This window comes from Andrena cerasifolii, chromosome 2 (assembly GCF_050908995.1).
Source record: "Andrena cerasifolii isolate SP2316 chromosome 2, iyAndCera1_principal, whole genome shotgun sequence".
Lineage (NCBI taxonomy): Eukaryota > Metazoa > Arthropoda > Insecta > Hymenoptera > Andrenidae > Andrena > Andrena cerasifolii.
The window spans coordinates 24,425,152-24,447,819 of NC_135119.1; the positions used below are offsets into that span (position 1 = coordinate 24,425,152).

Here is a 22,668-nt window from a genome sequence, read left to right on the forward strand (position 1 = left end):
TTCTCTATCTAATTTGCGTCGAGCACACCTACATTCGTGCCACGTCTTCCTGTTCGAATGAATCCATCAGAGGAGGCTCGGGTTTGCTTTTAGTACGAGCCGAAGTCCAGGCCCACTTTCCCTGAGATCACGTCCAGCTTGGACAGCCTAATCGCCGGCTACGAGGACGAGTCGAAGAGCAGCATCGGCAAGCGCCAGTCCGTGGACCCTACTCTGATGTCCAGCATGGACGAGATAACCCGGGAGGGCCGGACGACGAAGCGGAAGACCGCTCGCCTGAGGAGCCAGTCGGCGGACGCGCGAGGCTGCGACAACGCGACACCGTCCGACAAGGCTAGATGCCACTCCGCGAGGAGGGTGGCGGAATTAGCGAGCAGAAGGGACCCGCATTACCGACCCATGACGGCGAATCCGTTCCACGCGCTCGGCGGCGTCAAGAAGATCCTCGGCGACCTGTTCTCCAGCTGCCTGGAGCTGCCGTCTCTAGAGGACGTCAGGCCGAGCGTGACCGATGCTATCGCCAAGTTCAAGCCCGCCCAGAACGACAGTATCGCGAAGATCTTGGACAGGAAGAAGCCGAACTCGGAGCCTAGCAGCCCCACCGCCAGGAAGAAGTGGGAGCGAAAGGTGTGTAATCTATGGGGGATTGGTTTTTGGTTTGACGACGGGGTTGAGACTTTTGGAAGATGGCGGGAACACCCTTAAACGTAAATCTAACACCCGAACTCACCGACGCTCCTACGGTAGCAACTGATCGTAAGAGCAACGGGATATATCGTGATGGATCCGGTCAGCATACGACCGCGATAGTGTAGCGCAACGCTCAGTTACCTGCCGTCCACTTGTCGTGTCCAATTTATCCAAGTATCTACAGTACGTATGAAATCTATAGCCCCGCTAGAAAGATCGTGTCCCGATAGAGCTAATTAGAACCCGAGGACAATGCGCCTGGCGTATCGCAATTAAGAGGAGCTCGGAACCGTTTGCTTCCAGGTGGCTACGAAGGTGGGCGCCGCGAGTCTGTTCACCCATCCGCTGTTCCGGGACGGCTGGGAGCCGAGGCGACGCGGCAGCTGCGAGTCCGGCTTCTGGAGCTGCGTCGGCGAGGATCTGAGCCCGGAGCCACCCAATCGCCGGCACACCTCCACCCTCAGCAGCTCAGCGGCCAGCAGCGTGTTCCTCCTGGACGATCACCGTACCAGCTCGATATACACCGACTCCTCCGAGGACATAGCGAGCCTGGGCGGCGGCGACTCCTGCTGGGAGGACAGGCTCAGCGGCATCGGGTCTTCCAGCAAGACTATCTCAAAGATAGTCGAGTATTTCGAGAGGAAGCAAGCCGGCAGCTTGAGGCTGGCCGACCACGACGCCGGCTCCAGTCGACTGACACTGCTGAAGGCGAGCCTGGAGGGACCTCTCCCTCTGTGCAGCATCTCCGCTGCTCAGAGGCTGGTCGTCTGCGAGGGTGCCGTGCGCAGCAAGCTGCCCCTCTTCGACAAGAAGTGATACGCGTCGCTGGCGCGTCTTAGAGTTCGTTCCTTAGGGTTTCTAGGTTTTCTCCCGATATTTATAATTCCCGCGTAGACCGCGTGCGTCTCGGAGATACGCTTCGACGTGAGCTGCGCCGCGAGAGGAGCCAACATCCATGCGACCAGAATCGTGGAAAGGGAGCACCAATCGGGACACCTCCGTGTGAGGGGCAACGTACACCTGGGAAGCGAAAATATAGGATAGATTTGAAGAATGTTTTTTTCGGTGGAGAAATGTTTTTATCAAGGAAACATTATGCACATTAGAAAGGTCATACTTGAGTCTATGAAATGTGAAATTTTCGTTGAAAAATTCGGAGAAGAAGCTGTAAAATAAAGTAACCATATTCTCGCTAATTTTCATCTGAAACACAAAAGGAAAATTATTCTAAGAATAGACAAAAAACGGAAAAAATTCTTCAGATCCATTCTAATTTTTCACCTCCTAGGTGCATATTTCCGCTTAAGTTTCGCCGGGGAGAAGCGCGTCGAATGATCGCGCCCGCGTGCGGAGAGGCTGAAAACGAAGGAATGGAAGCACGGACTATATTTCCATCGAACTTTGCCATTCGGCGGAGCTCGTGGTGATTTCGAACTGACCATTCGCTGGGCACAGAGTAGAGTACCTTGGGATTAAGTTCGGCGGAGATATAGCCGGTCAGCAGACGCTTCTCTCTAAAATCTAGCAACCTGACTGTGATGTTTTTTGATAATCTACATACATTATTGACCCATAACGACTAAGTTTGATGAAGCCGTCGGCGCCAGTTGGTCCTTTCACGCCGCAGCGATCGTCCGATGGTTTCTCCTCCGCCGCGTTCAGGGACGTTTTAAAAGTTTCATCCGTAGCCGGTGCAATGAGACAGCCGGTAAATCAGACAACACTCCTCCCTGTACGTACGTCAGGCAAGAGTAAAAGAATATCAGTGGTGTTCCACGTACAAAAAGGCGGGGCGTTTCTTGCGTTAGGTCAGGATACTTAAAATTCTTCGACAGCCAACGCGCAGGATGGTAAAAGCAGTGATCGTGGATTTTTGCAGATGAATTTTATGTTACGATACCGTTGGTTGACCCGCGAGACCCGTGACTATAGGTTTCTTTATACGGAGTACTTTGAAACAGACGTAGAGTGGAAAACACTGAGCGTCCCAGAGGGATCGAAGGAAGCAATAGACGTTTCGTTTCGCGACTGCGGCTTGGTTGCCAGTAAAGAAGCGCTGCTCACGTTCTCACCTTTTGCAGTGCCTCGCAGTTCCTAGTTAGCCACCTCCGTCCTTACCCACGTCGACCGACATTTTACACACCGCTGTGACGACGATAGAGATCCAGATACGATTCGGCTACGTTGAGCACGATTTTGGTACGTTAGAGTCCCCTCCCCCCCCCCCCCGGTTCCTCTCTTGCTTAGCTCAACTTTTGCACATTGTTACGTTTGGCGCCGACATCGGACGTTGACATTATCGTTGGACGCGTTACTCTTGCACCAGTGACGGTGGATACTGAAGCGGACACCCGGGCACTGCCACCGATGTACAAGAGAAAAAACGGCACTTTTTTTTCGTCAAAAAAGAGAGCTGCTTTGACTAACGCGCTCCGCGCTCGCAGTGGGTCGCCGATGAATCGCGATGTTCATCGAAATTCTCATTAAGCCGACGAGCGTTGTCTCCGGTCCGCTGTTGAGGTGATACGGACTGGAAGAGCGTAATTGCTACTTGTAAGATTTTCATCGGTTCTCGAGGCTCCGTCGAGAACTTGGAAACCCGCAGCAGCACTGGGTGTATTAAATTTCTTCGAGTTAATAGGATTATTGTTTGGAATTCATATCGTAGAAAGACTGGGTTATTGGACTGTTGATCGATGCAACCTACGCTTTGCATCTTACGTGTGACAGGGTTAGCGACGAAGAGGAGATGATCTCTTGTGATCGTAAACGCGAACGGAAGAGACGGAAGAGACAATGAACTCGTCTTCTTTTCAGTGGCACCACTAGGTGCCACCTTATATACGATATATATATATATTATCATCAGTGACATTGCGTACTGCCGTCTTCTTTCATACGGTAAAACCGTGTAGGTTCGCCAGACACGAGAAATTCATCAGGGCCTATGCTGTGCTTAGACGAGTTTTTATTACACTTTTGATCGAGCGAAGGATCCACTTCCCCGGCGTCTCGACGCGACTTCGAGCGCGTCGCGAGCGTGTCGTAGGTTAGCACTCAGGATACGAAGAGGGAGACATATAGTATATTTTGTTGACAGAGATACCGCGTTTCCTGAATATTTTTGTTGACGTAAAATTGGGACGATGGTCCACTTTGGAAACAGGTAGAGAGAGACGAAGAGAGTGTGTATGCGTGTAAGAGAGAGAGAGAGAGAGCAAATGAAACTGATCTAGTCAGTGTATTATCGTGGCGGCCTTATATTTTGTATGTCGTAGCGCTAATAACTTAAGTGTTCCAAGGAATGTAGAGAGAACGATCGTTCAGAATAGCTAAACTTATTTCGTCGACACTGCGAGACAAGAGCGAGCTGTGTTTCGCGACGGTCAGAGTAAGGCAAACGGAACTCGTAATGTACATGATTAATATGCGTTGAGTGCGTGTGTGATTTTCGAAAAGTCGCGTGTGTCCTTTGGCCGCCTCCTCGAGACCGAGTCTCTGCTGTTTTATAAAGTAGCCGGGGCGCGAGATGTTGGCCACTCAAGGTCACTGAGCAACTGTCCCCCTACCATACTCATTCAGCCGGTTCCACCGTACCGCTCGGTTCTCCCCTTCCCGCTGCGTTTCCCCCGCCCCGCTGGCTGTAAGTAGAAAGCGCATACCAGCTGATACATACGCTCTATTTCCAAAACAGAAAGGCAAGCCGGCGTGTACTGTAAACGTGTGTGATTCACGGTGATCTTGAGTATAATTCAGACTCGCTGACTCGAGGCGCGGCTCACCACCTGGCAGAGAAACGAGCGGGATGTGGCACGGAGGACATACTGCTTTTTAGTTGCTACTCGAGTACAGTGTCCTTCGAGTGGCTCGAATCGTCTTCCTGATCATGAGTTCTCTTCATGCTCTCCGTATTCTCAGTTAGCGTGATTCCCGCTACAGCTGGTAGTCTCGGAGTGCACGCCATGCCGCGAGTAAACGTTTCTTTTGCCTCCAATTGTTGTTAGATACGCTTTCGAGGATGCTGTACTGGTGTAGCGAGCGAAGTTGAGGGACAGTTCGGTAGCTACTAACCTGGCGCGTCAGCGTGAATCGTTTCGTCGCCCTGGTTGCGGGACGAGTCGAACCAAATTTCTACTAGAGTGGATAGGCTACTATACCTTTTTACTTGTCAGAGTTCGTTCACGGGTTCTACTTGATAAGACTGCGTGTTTGTTAAATATGTATGTAAGTAGTAAGTTCTTGATGATTCGCAGTCCCTTCTTCCTTGCCTAACGGAATGCACCAGGACAAAGACTCCTACCTTTCCTTTCGAGTCGGTACGAAGCTAATTTAGAACGCCTACGAATATCTCTTTGGATTTAAGGATAAAGATAGATGCGCGGGGCAGAGTTTAGGTTCCAATGGACAGAGATGTTGAAAGTAGCACAGCTGCTACTTCCCGCTAATTCAATATTCCAGTCTAACATTTTGTCATCTCTTTTCAGGATTCTGCTGGAAACCAGATATTCCTAGCTACCGTTAAACGTGTGCTCGCTTGTTTCTCTTGAGTCGCGTTGGTCTCGATTTTCGAATGAGACCACTCTTATTTCCAGCTGCATCGCCAATTTCGAGAGACCACCCCCCTACGTCGTTGCTGCGAGTCTTCTTCTTCTTATTTAACCTCCCAAGAAAGATATTCAAGTGTTCTGTTCTCCATTGTTACTCGTGCATCGAATCGGCCGTGTAGAACGATGCGTTCTGTTTTCGACGCGTCAATCGGTACCTGAAGAAACGTAGAAGCAAGGACTGCGAATTGGATTATTTTTAATAGTCGCGGACATATCAGGAACGGGGCATATCCTGAGAAAATTCGTTGCTCGCGAAGGATGATCGTTGAATGGAGCGAAAGAGAGCGAGAGTGAGACAAGGGGCGTAGAGTTTAAGGGGCGAGGAGAATGAGAGATCGATAGGGTAAATGGGTGAAAAGAAGTACGTCGGACATGTAAGACCGAGAGGCGCATTTTTCTTCTTAAAGATGGTTATTTATTTTAAGTAAAAACAGGTATATATATATATTATTATATAGATACACAATTAGAAGTCCACTTAAATCGTCTCTTCCAATAGTTTTTGACTATCGTCTTGCGTGGCCCGTGATGGCCACGCGTAGACACCCTAGCTGTACATACTATTACGAGGAAAAACAATATAATATTTCAGCGAAACGTTGTTCGCGATTTCCAAGATACGTCGGGTCGTTATATACAAAAGGGGGTTGGAACAGCAGCGGGATGTCGCTCTTACGATCCTCCGGCTCGACATAAATAAAACGCGATTCGGGTATACAGATGACGATGGTACTGAGGATAATAACAATTCTAATAACTAAGAATTAATAACGAATGTGAAAAAGAACAGAATTCAGCGAAGCTATATATATATATATTATATTATATATATTGTAAAAAAATTCCTATATACAAAAATAAAGTTAAGGCTCCAATTTTTACCAAAAAAAGAAACAGGTTCTTTAAAGCATTCTTCGTGACATCCTTCGTGCCCGATAAATTACAACGCAGTTTCCAAATGTAACAGCGATTAATCAACGTGTAAAAACGAACAACGATGTCTTGAGCATTCTCTTCTCACCAAGAAGTGGCAAACTTGTCGAAATTGGCCCCAAAATGAACCCAGATTAGGAGCCTTCAACAGAAAGTTCTGGAGGATAGACTTCTGCAAAGATTGAACACTTTGCCTAATGTTTATCATGTGAGGACCTTCCTTTGGCAGATTTTAATGCCTCTAAAGATGCTTGCAGGAGCCGATCTAAAGGTAAGATTCCAGTTACGTTTGATTGCAGTTAACACCGAGGACTCAACAGGAAAATAACGCTGAAAACTTGAAACCAGCGGCTGCAACAAGCTTCCAAGTAGTAAAGAAAACAGAACAAAATCGTTGGGACACTGGATGGTCCCAACTCGGAACATGTCATGGCAGGAATACAAACTAAAAGCCTCCTACAGTAGATCCTAGATGCTCACTAATCAGATCTTCCTTCCACAGCTCTAGCAGACTTAGTTACCCATTTGTGGAGAAGATTCCCCGTAACAACTCTGCAAGTATTTCCTTCCAACGTGGCTTTCCAATACCATTTAATGCATTTACGTTCAACGTCTCACTTCAACGCTCCCTGTCGATCACGGAGGAATGAGACCTTCCCAAATCCTCTTCAGGTATCAGAGGTATGTACCTGGTCCTAGGATCCTTCTTCCTCTCGTACGCGTAGGGGAAGGCCATGCTTCTCCTTGTCGAGCTTCCCACTTCGCTTCTGGCTTCGACTGGTCTCGGGATTCTCTGAATATGCGAGTGCGTCGACAAATTGAAACGAGACTCCGAGACGTCGTTAGAACCGGTCGAGGACGACTCTATCGCCTGGGGGTCGATCAGAGGAATGTACTTCTTCTCTTCGTTCTCCAAAGTGACACTGGAGCCGTTGTCAGACCTGATCGGTTCCAGTTCCTCCTGAACCTCAACAACGTCCATCTTCTTGTCGACCACAGCGTCCACCGAAGTAGCTTCGTTGGAAGTGCCATTGTTAGCCTCAGAGACTTCGCTCTTCCTCGTGACAGGCACCCAATCGTCCACCTCTGGCTCCAAGCTACTGGTCTCCAAGTTTGTGTTCGTCATGGACCAATTGTAATTGACGTTGTCCCAGCTCAGGGACCTGGACGCGTTGAAGTCTCTCCTGGAGATGGCAGCGTTCAAGGTGGTGGAGGGTTCTATGGGCACCCATTCGTTACTTTCCTCTTTACCATGAACCTTCCCAGCGTCGAAGTTAACCACCGTTGAATTCGATTCTGCCCTCTCTGGATACACTTCTTCAACGATCGCTGGTACTTCCACCAGGGTACCATCAGAAGGATTCTCGTCTATAGCTTCTTCGTTGGAAGCAGGTTGAGTTTCGTGAGTTGGGTCGTTTTGTGCACCTGTTAAGTTTGTCTCCGACTCCTCGCTTTCTCTACTCTCTTCCAAGGTGATCTCACCCAGCGGTGGGAAGTACTTCGGCTCCTCGTACCGCGAGCCAGTCACGAAACTCGGCGTGTACTGGGAGATCAAGGGAAGAAGGGTCTGCCTGGCGTACCTCTCCGCCTGCGCCAGGATCCCCGCGAGTCTCTCTGGCAGAAATTGCACGGTAAACGCTCTGGTGGACGAAGAAGTCTCCTGTATCTCTTCCTTCTCCCTCGAGTGCACCTCGTTTCTACTATTCTGTCTCGCTGACCGCGGCCTCAGAATCGGCTCCGTGATCTCTGGCAGCTTCAGAGACCTCCCTGTCTCTTTCTTGCTGGCCTGCAGCACGGGCTCGCGGATCTCTGGCAAGAATTCTGTCGACGTCTCCACAGAAGAATCGGGGGAAGGAGTCTTTGGGAAGAAATTCGAGCCGGAGAACCCTCTGCCTCTTTCCGAATCAGAGTTCTCCAAGGAATTCGAGTCCCCGTCGCTGGAAATGTCCACGATGTTCCAAGGATTCGCGGTGCTGCGACGGCTGCCAGAGTCCTCGAAGCTGTTCGCTTTGAAGCTCTCCTTTCGCTCGATTATCCGCAGGTTCTGCTCCTTGGTGAACGGACCTAAACCCTTTGATGTGGACGACGAGGACGGCCTCTCCTTGGAGAAGCTTTCCGCTGGGAAGCTCTCCTTCGGCTCGTAATTCTGCTCTTTGGTGAACGGCCCTATGCCACCTTGTTTTTCCTGAAGCAGCCGCTCCATGACTGGCGATGTTGAATTGTCAGCCTCTGTGGACACGTTGCAGTCGCCTGGGAAGAGAGGGAGGAACACTGGCTTGCCAGACTCCAGGGCCAGCCCTTTCCTGCAGACGGATAGGGGCTTCCCGAAGCTGTCGATGATGGCTAGTTTGTCAATGCTCCAGGATACCAAGCCTGAGGAGATCCAACCGCTGTACGCCGTGTACTTGATCTGCAAAATGGAGCATGTAAAGGGCACGAAATTGAAGCTTCGCAACTTAAACCTAAGGAGCTAAGGCAGGGTCGTCGTGAACTTTTGCAGGGCCCAAAAAAAAAACAGGTGCTTCTAAGTTTTGTAATAATAAATATCTATGCATAAGGCCCTGCAGAATTTACCGCGGGGCCTTTTAAAGAAACTTTGTAATAATAAATATCTTTGCATAGGACCCCGCAAAATTTACGGTGAGCTATTTGCGGACAGCGGGACCTTTTAAAGAAACTTTATAATAATAAATATCTATGCATAGGAACCCTAAAATTTACGATATGCTTTTCGTGAACCACGGGACCTTTTATGCAGGGCTTGAAACCGTTATTATAAAGATTTCGGTTCTTGAAAGAGTTATGAAGAACCTTTATTCGGAATAACCGTTATAAAGAACCTAAATATCAGACTATATAAGTATAAGTTACGGTTCCTATATAGCTCTATAACTTTTATTTTTTAGGTTCTATATAAGTTACAAAGCGGTTATAGAACCGATTCTTGTAACGATTGTACAGAATTTTACAGTAAATGAAATCACAACATATTACAACTATAGATTACTCTGTGTAACCAAATTGTTTAAAAATTATTATAAATAAGTAAGCAAATATATATTACGTACACATTTGTAAAAAATAAAAGTTATAGAACCTAAAAAATAAAAGTTATAGAACCTAAAAAAATAAAAGTTATAGAGCTATATAGGAACCGTAACTTATACTCATATAGTCTGATATTTAGGTTCTTCATAACGGTTATTCCGAATAAAGGTTCTTCATAACTCTTTCAGTCAGAACCTTTGTATAACAGTTTAAAACAGTTATTTTCGAAACCTATTCAAGCCCTGCTTTTATGGCTCGGGTTCCGGGGAACCTGTGGTCCCCTCGCGCCGGTCCTTAGCTAATGATCCTTCAGTACCCACCTCGATAGCATCCAAACTGGAGATCGCAGGATGCGGCACGATGATCTTCTGAAGCACCGACCCCACCAAGAGCTCCTCGTCCTTGCGCGTCATGGCAAAGGTGTCATTAAAAGAACCGTCTCCGACCAGAGTGACCTGCAGTTTCCCGTAGCTTCTGGTTGGCCTCTCGCTGCGGCTGTTGTACACCTTCACCTGATACTGATGTGCACAGAAAGGCTCCTCTTCCCTAGTGACCAGGTAGAGCTGGCCTCTGGCTGGGGACTCGTCGCTGTAGTAGCCCATGTCGCCGCAGGGTCTGCCCATTCCGTTTGTTCCGCAGGGGAAACAATCGCCTCGAAGGAGCCCGTCGTAACCGTGGTCGCAGGTGAACGCCGGGAAACGACACTTAGGGCTGACCGAGTCGGTGAAGAGCTTGTAAGCTCGCCGGTGGTTGCACAGTGATCTGCCCTCCACTGCACTAGCTTTAAGGAGAAAACGCGAAATGAGACTGGTCCACTCTCTTCCTATTAGTGCCCGAAGGATCTTTGGACGGTGTCGCAAGACACAGTGACCTGCTTTCGTTTAGACAAAGAATTCGATCCATGTTGCGGAGAAGGTAACATTATCCTAGCGGCTGAAGGGTACACGTGAAAATACCGGGGCGCGCGCTTTCTAATCTCTGATTTATGGGACCTTTCGGATCGGCAGTCGCACAGAAACGATAATAATGAATTAGCATAAAAACTACTGAGTGTTTCTATTAACCAGAGATTACATCATTTCAGTGGCGACTGTAAATTGAGGGAGAGAGAGTGATCAATATAAAAGCCTTACTAAAAACGAGGCTTCATACTCTTAGCGACCGTCGTGTTTATTCGGACCTACTATTCATCTACAAAGTTTTCCACGGTCAGATTAATTGTCAAGAGCTTGTTGCAAGGATTTGTTTTCATGCTCCACAACGGTCACTGCGTCTGAGACCCCTTTTTGTATCCCGAGTCCCAAAATATCATTATTACTCTGCCGATCCCATTAATCGTGCTATGGAGGAGCTAAACCAGTGCCCTGGTGAATTAGATATTTTCTTCACCTCCTTCGCCTCGTTTAGGACTCTGGTACTTAGGAGACTACCATCTCCTTAATTTGCGCTCAGTGGTTTGGCGATGTCGTCTTTTATGTTATGTTTTTCTCGTTACCTTATATTTTCCGTTTTATTTTATTTTTTCTATTTATGTTACGTTATTTTATATATATTTATTGCACTGAATTGTTCAAGCTTCGTATACTAAAGGGTTCTCCAGCCGAAATAATAATAATAATAAAAGAGGAGGAAGATCGCTAAGGGACTTGAGTACTTACACCAAATGATGTCAGACACAGCGCCCAGAAACAGATTCGAGCATCCAGTTTGCATTCTGCCGCCATTAGGGTAGAAATCGACGTCGCCCATGGGCTGCCAGGAGCCGAGGCCACCGAGCAGCAACTGTTCACCGTTGCTGTGGATTACGTCGACGAAATTGGCATCCGACTCGTCGAGCCTGGCTCTTGTATCCTGGGATTCGAACAATGGTCCCGCGGGGTCCAACCCTATGGAAACAGTAATTTAAATATTGTGGGACCAATAACCCTCATAAAAGGGAGTAAGCCTGGAATAAGAGACCTCGGAGGGCCGGCTTTGGTGGAGTTGCTTAGGCAACTGACCCCGCCGGTTCGAGTCCCGTTGCCCGAGGTCCCTTTTTTTCCGTGGCTCCCGAACACATAGGAATTACAAAACCTATTCCTACAATAATCCACTGATATCTGCAGTTACCAATGCAAACTATAGGTAATCTACGTTTCTACTGCTCCGAAATCCCGATTAATGAGAATCTCCTCCTTGCTTTCTCTTTCCAAGTTCGATTAGGCAGGCGAAGTTATTGACCGATGTAAATCTCGCCAATAAAAATCCCCGACTCGCCGTCGAACATTAAATCGTATAACTAAAAGATCGTCGAACCGTGTCGATGTAAAAGTGCAGGTTTTCGAACTGGCCAGACACTTGCCCAACAGCTCTGTTGCTAAATCGAGATAAATTTGATCGTTTTGGAAGAACGAACCGTCTCTACCAAATTCATGAGTCAGTGGACAAAGGGCGATCTTAAGGAAGGTGGAAATTTAAATGTCTTTTCTGTATTGAAATGGAAGAACGAAAGAGAAAATATGTTGAAAGATCCGATGCGAGGAAAGAAAACGTAGAAGGCTCTCAGGAAGCTGGCACGTTTGCTCTGCACGCTGTTGCAGAAGTCCTCGTTATAGTTTCTGGTGAACGGTCGACGTGCAAGAGCGGTTCTATCTTTCACCCGCGGTGATCGTGCTCCAATCACTCCTATTTCTTGCCCATTTAAATAATTGAAGTCAAGAGATTCAACAGAATCCACGGACGTGTCTGTTTACTGCTGCAATTAACCCAATTTGATGACTGCGAGGAGGAAAGCATGCTCCCGAGGATTTCGCAAAGTTGAACCGGTCGTTCGAGGAGGGTAGCCTCGGTTATGAAACGAGAATAAAAAGTTCGATTTATTCAGCGGCGGATAAGTAATTGTGAACGATATGCCCAGCTACTTGGAGATGTAAAGAGTGACGAAACGGGGCCCCCTTTTACCGGTGCAGGCGTGGGTTTCGAAGGACAACAACATCGCAGGTATCTGTAATGCGTTGCGCAACCAGAGTGCAGTTAACTGTACCAACTGCATCGCGGATAAACAGCAACAAACGAAACGATCGTGATACTGTATTGGCAGACCCGACTCGAGCCTTTCTTGCGCCTTCTATTTATAATACATAAATTTATTTGAACTTTTCGGCGAGGTTTTTCAATCTTATTTTATTATGAAAAAATTTAGTTAAAGAATGAAAGTTTGAAAAATGAAAGTTTGATTTAGTTATCGATTTAAGTAAAGGTAATTTTAGCGCCAGCAACAGCGGTTAAACTAAATTTGTAAATTAATTTACTTAATATATAAATTAATGAAAATGAATATGTTGTGTTTTAATTTTTTTAAAATATGGTAATATATTTTTTATCAGAAATGTCAATTTTTAATAAAATAAAAGCTAATAAATTTTGTAAAAAAATTAGAGTTAGATACCATGTAAAAATAATTTCTGTTGAATTGATTATTAAATATTAATCATTAACGTAGATTAATTTGAGTATTAATTGATGAAGCACGGTGGGAATTATTAAAATATTTTAATATAATTTTAAAATTGGACTTAAAAGTATATTTTATTAAGGGGGTATTCTGGTCCGACGGGCAAAAAATCGATTTTCTTTTGCATTTTCTACAGGTAGGGTAAAGCAATCAGTAATTGACCGCATGCCAGTGAATGACCATTAGGCAAAGAAATGTCAATTATAAATTTAAACATTATTATACGTTTATAAATGGAGTGCAGTTGCACTTTTAGTATCCTATATTTTTAGTTACGCGTATTAAGGAAACATTAATAAGTACAATTCTTATTAAAAGTACGCGGTCATTTACTGGGTTTCTACACGTTTTGCATTTTATAATTGTTTCTTTTTTTTTAAATTACGATAAGAGTAAGTAATTATTTTTATAGAAATTTCAAGAAAAATAAATGGAAATGCAATTTCAACAGTTGTTTTGTTGTTGTACATAAATATATTCAAGTATTAATCTCAAAGGTCCATAGATTCAACAATTCGGTCATTCACTGGTTGGTTTACCCTACATTATATGGGTAATACGTGTGCAAAAGGATTTATTTCAATTCGAATTATTTGCAGAGCTACAGGGTGCAGAATAGGTAGGTATGTGGCGCGCTCACTTCTAATTGAATTTGAAAACAGTTACCGCATCCGTACCTGTGATTCTGGAGACGTTTCCCAATTCAGCACCAGCGAAACCAGCCACGTGCGCGCCGAGACTGAACCCAATCAGATGAACCTTCTCCAAAGGTACGTTCAAGCTTCTAACCAACTTCGCTAGCTGCCTGCCGACCAAACGAGTGTTGGCCGCTGCCCTAACGTAGTTAGGAACTGCGCTCCCTGGACCCCAGTCGACGCACACTGAAAATTCATTTTAATCTTCATCGATTCGCATCATACAAGAGGTCGCTGCCTCAATAATGTTAAACGAAATTAGAAACAAATACAGTGAACTGCATATCTCGATAATTTTCCTGCTTTCTTTATTTCTTATCATTGTAAACTACACGGCAGAGTTGAGCAGAATGTAATCTAATTACAACTTACAATTAAAATGTAATTGTGTAGTTGATTGCACATTATTTTCTGTAATCGTTCATTTAGGTAGTTGACAAAACCAAATGGTCAACTACCTAAATTAACAATTACAGAAAATAAGGTGTAATCAACTACGCAATTACATTTTAATGGTAATTTGTCAGTTGTAATTAAATTACATTTTGCCCAACTCTGCCACACGGTAATATACCCGTGCAATAATAATAATAATAATAATAATAAATTTCAGTTATTTTGGGTTTCCTAATGAATTGCTGGTTTCATTCGAGCCACTACGAACCTATATTGCATTCGTGCACCGTCATCAGCGCGGACCTCATCTCGTACACCCAGACATGGTCGCAGCTGGACCCGAATCCGTGTACGATCACCTTGGTCGGTAGATCGGGATCTATGGCACGGTGTGCATTGTCGTTTATATCGTCAGCAGAAACTTCCATCGGGATCGACCTCGCCTTCCTGCTGCCGTACACTAGAAACCTACAATGATACAAAATTTTTGTATACAAGATGACTTTCTAGTTTCTTAATGTGAGTTAGTTTTTAGTCATTTAGTTAGTTATTTAGTTATGGTTAGGCTTCTAACAGTATTGTACTGCAGCCTCGCCATTTACTTCGCTTGTCTTTATGTATTATTTTCTTCTCTGGATGTGTCAAGTAATAAAGACGAATAATAATAATAATAATAATCATAATAATAATAATAATAATAATAATGACAGTTTCGAAAACTCTGCGATCTATTAGGCAACCCGGCATAGTGCGGTTTAGGGGGTGAACTCACCCCTTGAAACAATTCAGAGTTTTCTTTACCGTGGAATATATCAAGAACGCTGCGACGTATCTAAAAGAAGTTTAAACAAAAGTTGCATCCTTCTTTTATAACTAAGAAATTGCGTAAAAATAATTATCGAAAACACCAGGCTTCTCGATTTACCCCCATCGCCAGTCCTTAATTCTACAATTATTTTTACAAACTTCTGCAGATATAAAAACATGCGAATTTGTTTAGAATTCTTTATTTCACCCCTAACACTGCACTATGGCACCGACTAAAAATAGTTTTGCTTTACGAATAAACTACTATACTCGCACAGAAAGTTGCATAATTATCTGAATTTCCGGGTTGCCTAACTTCCCTTCTCAGGCAACTGAGTCAAGTCCATTTCCAATTACTTGGACTTATTATGGTCCTGTCTCTACTATATACGCAACGGTGCACACATGACGTGCAATCTGCACTTGTTGAACGCAGCCCCCGCTCTTTCGCATCGCGTTACATATAAGAAATGTAGCGAGACTTTGGAAAATGCTCCAACAAACTAGATTCTCAGTGCATAGTAGAAGGCCGAGGATGCTTCGTGTTTTCTCAATACCGTTTTAATAGCATCATTCGCGGAGTAACGGAGGAAGCTATCGATGCGAGGTGGATACGTTGCGGGTACCTTTCGATCGCTGTTGCAACTCCGTGGAAACGGTGATAGGAATTTGGGGTGTTTTTTTTTTATTTATTGGTACCGTACCTAGTGCCGACATCTTTGGGAGGCGACGGGAGCATTTCCAAGTAGCTGAAGGGCCCCGTGTCCTCGAAGCAGCCGACATCCTCGTAGCAGACCTTCGAGACCTCTCTCTTCGTCCTGTGATGCAACTTCTTGTGCAACGTCCACTGCCTCATCGATTCGACGACCGCTCGGAATATCTCCGCGTCGTTCTTCTCGTCCGCTGCCTCGTCCAGAGGCGTCGGCCACTCCTGCGACACCGCGGGATCTCCTGCGAAATAAAACGAACTTGCAAACAGTTCCATTCCCAACTTCCTTTAAGGGGTTATGCCTAGTCAGGCGGTCGAAAAGAGGCGAATATTTGTGATTTTTTTTTGAAGAAGCGGAAGCGTATAATTTTACAAAACTTTTTGCGTTTAAAAGAGCAACATTTAAAGAACATTTGGTAATTTTTTCGTAGAAAAATATTTACGTTTATAATAAAATAACAAGCGACATCCAAGAAGCATTTTTAAAAATTTGCTTTCGCGGTGAGCACTGCCATTCGTAACCAGATTATCTAAAATCAAAAAACAAAAAAGATTTCGTTAGTATATTAATGTATCCTCAGGTTGACGGAGAGAATTTTCCGAAATATTAATTTAAAACAAAATGGCGGCTATTTAAAGTTGAAATCCTGATCTTTCCTGCAAAAATTACGCGAAAAAATCAGGATTTCAACTTTAAATAGCTGCCATGTTGTTTTAACTTAATATTTCGGAAAATTCTCTCCGTCAACCTGAGGATAGATTAATATACTAACGAAATCTTTTTTGTTTTTTGATTTTAGATAATCTGGTTCCGAATGACAATGCTCACCGCAAAACCATATTTTTAAAAATGCTTCTTGGATGTCGCTTGTTATTTAATTATAAACTTAAATATTTTTCTACTAAAAAATTACCAAATGTTCTTTAAATGTTGTTCTTTTAAACGCAAAAAGTTCTGTAAAAATATACGCTTCCGCTTCTTCAAAAAAAAATTCACAAATATTCGCCTCTTTTCGACCGTCTGACTAGGCATAACCCCTTAACGTACACTGATGGGGGACACAAAAATGTCACTTGGTTCTTCTCTGAGCGCAGCTAAGAGTTCTCAAAGTAATACACAGTACGTGATAACACGGAGCGAGGGTTTATTTAACGCGTCTTGAAATTAGAGGAGCAAACGAGCCGCGATGGTCCTTAGACTTTACCGCCGCGCGATAAAGCGTCGTTCGTACTGAGTGCACCCCTAATTGCTAGGACCAGCGCATAAACGAGTCGAAGTTCAAGATCTCGGCGGAGTTGCACGCACCGTAGATCAGATTGATAGATTCGTGCAAATCTTCGTAACGGTTTCCTCGGCTCGTTGCGTTGTGATTAGCATAACGCCTGAATAACAATCTTCTGGAACGCGACGGCTATTTTTTTCCGTCCCAAACCGAACGGTGCAGGGAGGCAACACTGATACAACTGTTTATAAGTATATAGAGATAAATTCTGTGGTCAGATGGCAAAGACGAATTGCTACTTATGTTTAAAGTTTCTCTGTGAAAAAATCATTCACATTTCTCTGGTTATTTATTGCGAAATTTTAATCAAAACATCAACTGAATATGGATATAGCAACTTAAAGCGCCATGCCAAGGCCAAGTTGGTAAATCAAAAAGAACGGGATTCCCGGGAATTTTTTTGGAAATATTTAGTATTTTGTATTTTTCTTACAACTAATTCCTTATTTTAAACGCAATTTCTCAGTAATTTGGTTATAGAAAAATATTAAAAATTGAGCCCCTACCTAGGGAAATTAATAATAGTAACAGTTTTTTATAGAAAGGTGTGAAGATTAATTTTTTATATATTTTCGTTAATTTCATCACTGAAGCCTTCCAGTTTGATTTTCACAATTCGATTTTCCGAATCATATCGGTCCCAGATTGTTCGAATAATTGACGGGCTACTGTACTATTAGGGTGTGTCAATTTTATCAGTGTATAAATTTTAAAAACGACTAGTGGAACAATTTCGGTTTAAAATTAACCACTACCTTTAAATTTTGTGTAATGCATTATTTACCTAGTTGGAGTTTCATTTGAAATTATAGAAAAATACGAAAATTACTAAAATTATTTTAAAAAAATTTAATAATTGAGTTTATAAATCGCAACAGGAGCAAAGAAAATATTACTTCTTTGGTGGAGTTTGTTAAATAGCATTAAATTTACTACATAGATGACACATAGCTAGATCTGTTGCTAAAGTTACATATATTTTCATTTTGTAATAAATACACATTTCCATACATTTTCATGCGAATGTAATAAACACTAATTTCCACATATTTTTATTTTCATTTTCATGCTTTTATGTAAGCAAGATTCACTTCAAGCAATATATGAATATGTAATTTGTAGTTAAATCTTCCTTAATTTTCTCTTTTTTCAACTGTCATTTGAAGTAGCTAAACCTCACTCAAATCAATTTCTGAAGATGATTTCAGCTTCAGGATTAAAAACAGCATTACTTTGTCACCAGTCGTTTTAAAATTTTCAAAATTTTTTAAATTTCCCCATAAAATTGACACACCCTACTGTACTATTACTAAATGAGTTAGAAGCGAATACGGTGCGCCAACTATCTGACTGACGCAATAAATATTTCCATTACTGTAAATAAAAAAAAGCTTGGCAAATGAGCCGAGAAGCCTGCGGAAGTGGTCGTTGCCTTTTCCCACAGCGTTGCTCGGCTACGACCACGGTAGCCAAAGGATTCATGGACCAGAAACTCAAGCATCGAAACGTCCGCGGGTCTGATTTGAATATCGGGGACAGCGATCGAAGCCTGTCGGACGTAGTTCGCGTCCGTTCGCAGACGATAGTCGTGAGAAGGGAAAGTTAGATGATCGACCAGGCGATCTTCCAACTTGTCCCGGTCACCTGCGTTAAAGATCGCGAGGTAAGCGTCGCTCACACTGACACTCTGATTTATCGTGTGATCAAATGACGCGTGCAACACGTGACCCAGCACGAGCGTGTAATTAGCTTCGATCAAATCGCCAAAGCAAAGGACTTTCAACTGTTTCGTAGGGGAGAGAGGGGTCGGTGACACTATCAGCGCTGGCTTTAGGAAATAAGTACAATGTACTTCCCCCTATCCGAACGAGAAAGTTTAGTGGCCTTGAAATGTGGAGAGTGATGACCTTGGAGAAATGTTTGAGTTAGTACGATACTCGATTTTTGGCTTTCTGCCTCGAGTGTAGGGAACATCGATTTTACATGAATAGCACTCGATTTTAGCGGAACGCACCTTAGACCAGAGTTGGGCATTAATTAAATAAAAAATTATTTAAATAACGGATCAAATAAAATTTACTTTACCTTTAGATTATTTGACGAATGAAGTTAATTATTTTATTCGACGAGAGTTTCAACTTGAGAGTCGAATAAATTTGTCAACTTTAAGCTCAAGTTTACCTGTAACTTTCACTACATTCGACGTGAAATAATTTTCTGGCGCGCGTTGGAACCCCCCAGAACCGGCCAATGGGCGATTCTGCGCTGTGACGCGCGCGCCACAAAATTATTTGACGTCGAAAAAAGTTTAAGTTAAAGGCAAAGTTACAGTTAAGTTAAAGGCAAAGTTACAGTTAAGTTAAAGGCAAAGTTACAGTTAAGTTAAAGGTAAAGTTAGAGTTATGTTAAAGGTGAACAATTTATTCGACGATGAAGTTGAAATGTGCGACGAATAAATTTTTGTTTTTTATATTTATTCGTTACACGAAATTTTATTTAAATAAAAATTTTGCCCACCTCTGCCTTAGACAGTGAATTCATTGATATTCACGTGCGCAATGGCACCCCCCAAACAAGTGGCGTTGTAAAATGAAAAGAAAACTGGATTTCAGTCTCTAAACATATTTTAATAATATTATTTATATACAATTATTTAAATACAATCTGCTTAATGATAATATTGACTGTTCCGGTATTCTTTTACTTATTAAATTTTATGCACCTTTTAGAAATATAAGACGAACTTCCCTACTCTACATCGAACCTCATCGGACAGTGTTGGATAAATTCAATACTATTAATCATATTGCCTCTCATGTTAATAATTATTCCGGTATGATTGACCTTTTTGACTGTTCGTTAAACTCGTTTATGCAATCAATCTTCAAAATCGTCAACAGCTGACTGTTGCTGTGATTTTTTCTTTCAGGCGTCCTCTATTCAATGTTCCTAGAAGACCCCTTCGGGGATTAAGAAATGGTTGGCAAAATTATATTCATTGATAATCTTATTTTCGTGGGGAAGGGAAAGATGTTTTGGGAATGTAGGTTTCTGGGGGATTTGTAGGGTTAAAAGTACACTTTTGCTATTTTGAAGGCAACTTTCTTTAAACATTATTTTTAGTTATAATTTGATTTACGAGAAGAAGGGACGTTAGAGGTTTGAAAGGCTTCTTCTGCTATTTTGGAAGTAACTTTGTTATTGAGAAATCATTGGTGAACATTATTTTTAGTTATTAATTTGATTTACGAGAAGAAAGGACGTTAGAGGTTTGAAAATCCTCCTCTGCAATTTTGGAAGTAATTTTGTTATTGAGAAATCTTTCGTGTACATTATTTTTAGTTATTAATTTGATTTACGAGAAGAAGGGACGTTAGAGGTTCGAAACTCTTCCTCTGCAATTTTAGAAGTAACTTTGTTATTGAGAAATCTTTGGTGAACATTTTTTTTAGTTATTAATTTGATTTACGAGAAAAAGGGACGTTAGAGGTTTGAAAGTCTTCCTCTGCAATTTTAGAAGTAACTTTGTTATTGAGAAATCTTTGGTGAACATTATTTTTAGTTATTAATTTGATTTGCGAGAAGAAGGGACGTTAGAGGTTTGAAAGTCTTCCTCTGCAATTTTGGAAGTAACTTTGTTATTGAGAAATCTTTCGTGAACATTATTTTTAGTTATTAATTTGATTTGCGAGAAGAAGGGACGGGCTTCTTTTATGTTCGCTTCGTTGTGCTCACCTTATTATTTTTGTTCTTCTTCTCACTACATATCAAAGGGTTTCCGTTAATAAACACATTATTATTATTAAAAATCACCCAATGAATTTCATCGAACTTGCACTAAAAATATTCTTATCCCTTAACCGGCTCCCCTCCAAGATTAAATCCCGAGCGCATGCTGAACTTGGTCCCCCGCTTAATGATCGATGGAGCAAAGCGGACAAGAACGACCGACGATCTCGTAATATCTGCAGCTCCTTTCCAGTCCAAGGCGCCGCGTGCCCGTGGAAAATCGCCGGCACCTGTCACTGCGAGATTGCAGGTCGAGAAGCCACGGATCGAGATTGTCAGCGCCTCCTGAACTTACGACCTAGATCCAGCGCTGGAAAAAGCCTCGAGCAGCAAGAACCGCGCGTTATCTGGAGGAATACGTGTCCAGGGAACGAGTTCCCATGGCTGTTTCGCGACGAGCCGAGGGAACTCCCCGATTCTCATTACAGAACAGTGTCCAGCGAGCTTCTAACTAATGCAAACACTTTAAATCGACGAAGGACGATGAGAAAGCCGGGAACGTAGACTCCAACTTCCGCTTCGGCTGCACCGAAGCGCACTGGGGCGTTTGGGGGCGTGGACGCGGCTGGATAAAAGTAAAACGGTCGAAGGAAATCGGCTGAAGAAAGTTCCGTATCGGCGTGTTGCGAGTCGGCAGAGATAAGAAAGAGAAACTCTTTTTGTTGAGCGATGGGTGGACGGAGTGGATCATCTCGTTAGAGATCGGGAGGGAAAAGCAGTGGGGGCGGCAAATGTCGATGGTAGGTAGGGTGATGTCAATTTTTTCAATTTTTCAAATTTTAAAAACGACTGGTGGAAAAACGGTATAATTTCAGATTTAAAATTAACCACTACCTTTAAATTTGGTGTAATGCATTATTTACCTAGTTGGGACTTTATTTGAAATTATAGAAAAATATGATAATTATTAAAATTATTAAAAAAAAATTAATAATTGAGCTTATAAATCGCAACAGAAGCAAAGAAGATATCGCTTCTTTGGTGGACTTTGTAAAATAGTATTACACTTACTACATAGATGACATATAGCTAGATCTGTTGCTAAAGTTACATATATCTTCATTTTGTAATAAATACACATTTCCATACATTTTCATGCGAATGTAATAAATATTAATTTCCACATATTTTTATTTTCATTTTCATGCTTTTATGTAAGCAAGGCTCGCTTTAAGCAGTATATGAATATGTAGTTTGTAGTTAAATCTTCCTTAATTTTCACTTTTTTCAACTGTCGTTTGAAGTAGTTCAAACTTCTGAAGATAGTATCAGAGTCAGGACAAGTTCTGAAGATAGTTTCAGAGTCAGGATTAAAAACAGCATTAAGGTGAATGTCCCACTTTCTGCTCATTTCGTATTTCTCTTATTATTATATGCGTTACGTTTGTACTACAGCTTGTACGAGCTTGGGGCAAAATTTCGAATAACGAATAAAAGTTAACAAAATCACTCGTCATGTGCCGAGTAAAATAAACCCGGATTTTCGAACCTCAAACAGCGAAAAAAGCTAAAGTCACTTTTATTTGACCCTTATTTAAATAATTCTTTATTTACAAATCCCCAGGCTGGAAATTCAAAACATTATAAAATTTTTTATATAGGTATGTAGAAAATATATAGCAATGTGTTATGCAACTTATTTTGCCTCCCACATTCATTCTAAGGGTGTGAAATTGCTCCCTCATATCCACTGGCCCCCGAAAATTTCGCCATTTACCGATTTTGTGTTATAACTCGCAAACTGCAAGAGATAGAAAATACCTTATCAAACAGAATTAACTCCTTTTAATTAGGACAATCATTTGGTAATTTATAGTCTGCGAGTTATAACACAAACTCGGAAAATAGCTGGACCAAGGGTCCATTTCTATTGGAAATGGGTTATGAAATAAACTGTAAAACAGTATATTCTTTATAAACTCTAGTTTATTTTACTCAGCTCGGAAGGACCTCGTCGTATCCTGCTGAAGGCAAGACTCGAAGTGAAGAGAAAACGCCAAAGGCAATTCGAAAAGTCCGTTGTCCACTTGAAAAGGGACAGGCCTGCGTTCTGTCTCTTACCCTTGCAGTTAGAATAAGGATTCCCTAACAGACCCATGGGCCCGCTGGCCTCAGCGGTTCTCATACGTAACCAAATTCATTTTTGTGTTACCAACAATCCAACAATTTCACCCCCTTAGAATAAATTCGAGCAGCAAAATAAAAATTGCTTGATACA

The 22,668-nt window shown here is 42.7% G+C and overlaps 2 protein-coding genes across 6 annotated transcripts in view; one reads left to right on the top strand and one right to left on the bottom strand.

The window, feature by feature from the left end:
- Positions 1-3,077, top strand: part of Cdi (serine/threonine kinase) — a 50,969-nt gene extending 47,892 nt beyond the window's left edge. For all 3 annotated transcript variants that reach the window (XM_076830671.1, XM_076830672.1, XM_076830673.1), the window contains exons 5-6: positions 94-627; positions 994-3,077. In XM_076830671.1, coding sequence (XP_076686786.1) covers positions 94-627; positions 994-1,506 — 1,047 coding nt within the window. In that variant the 3' untranslated portion in view covers positions 1,507-3,077. The remainder of the gene's footprint in view (positions 1-93; positions 628-993) is intronic.
- Positions 3,078-5,607: 2,530 nt separating this feature from the next.
- Positions 5,608-22,668, bottom strand: part of LOC143378740 (uncharacterized) — a 35,988-nt gene continuing 18,927 nt past the window's right edge. The window contains exons 2-8 of one of the 3 annotated variants that reach the window (XM_076830675.1): positions 15,374-15,620; positions 14,131-14,330; positions 13,449-13,652; positions 10,937-11,164; positions 9,599-10,059; positions 6,842-8,640; positions 5,608-6,709 (exon numbers count right to left, since the gene is read on the bottom strand). In XM_076830675.1, coding sequence (XP_076686790.1) covers positions 6,850-8,640; positions 9,599-10,059; positions 10,937-11,164; positions 13,449-13,652; positions 14,131-14,330; positions 15,374-15,620 — 3,131 coding nt within the window. In that variant the 3' untranslated portion in view covers positions 5,608-6,709; positions 6,842-6,849. Of the gene's footprint in view, positions 8,641-9,598; positions 10,060-10,936; positions 11,165-13,448; positions 13,653-14,130; positions 14,365-14,570; positions 14,588-15,373; positions 15,621-22,668 lie in introns of those variants that run through there. The other 2 variants (XM_076830674.1, XM_076830676.1) reach the window with 2 other exon arrangements.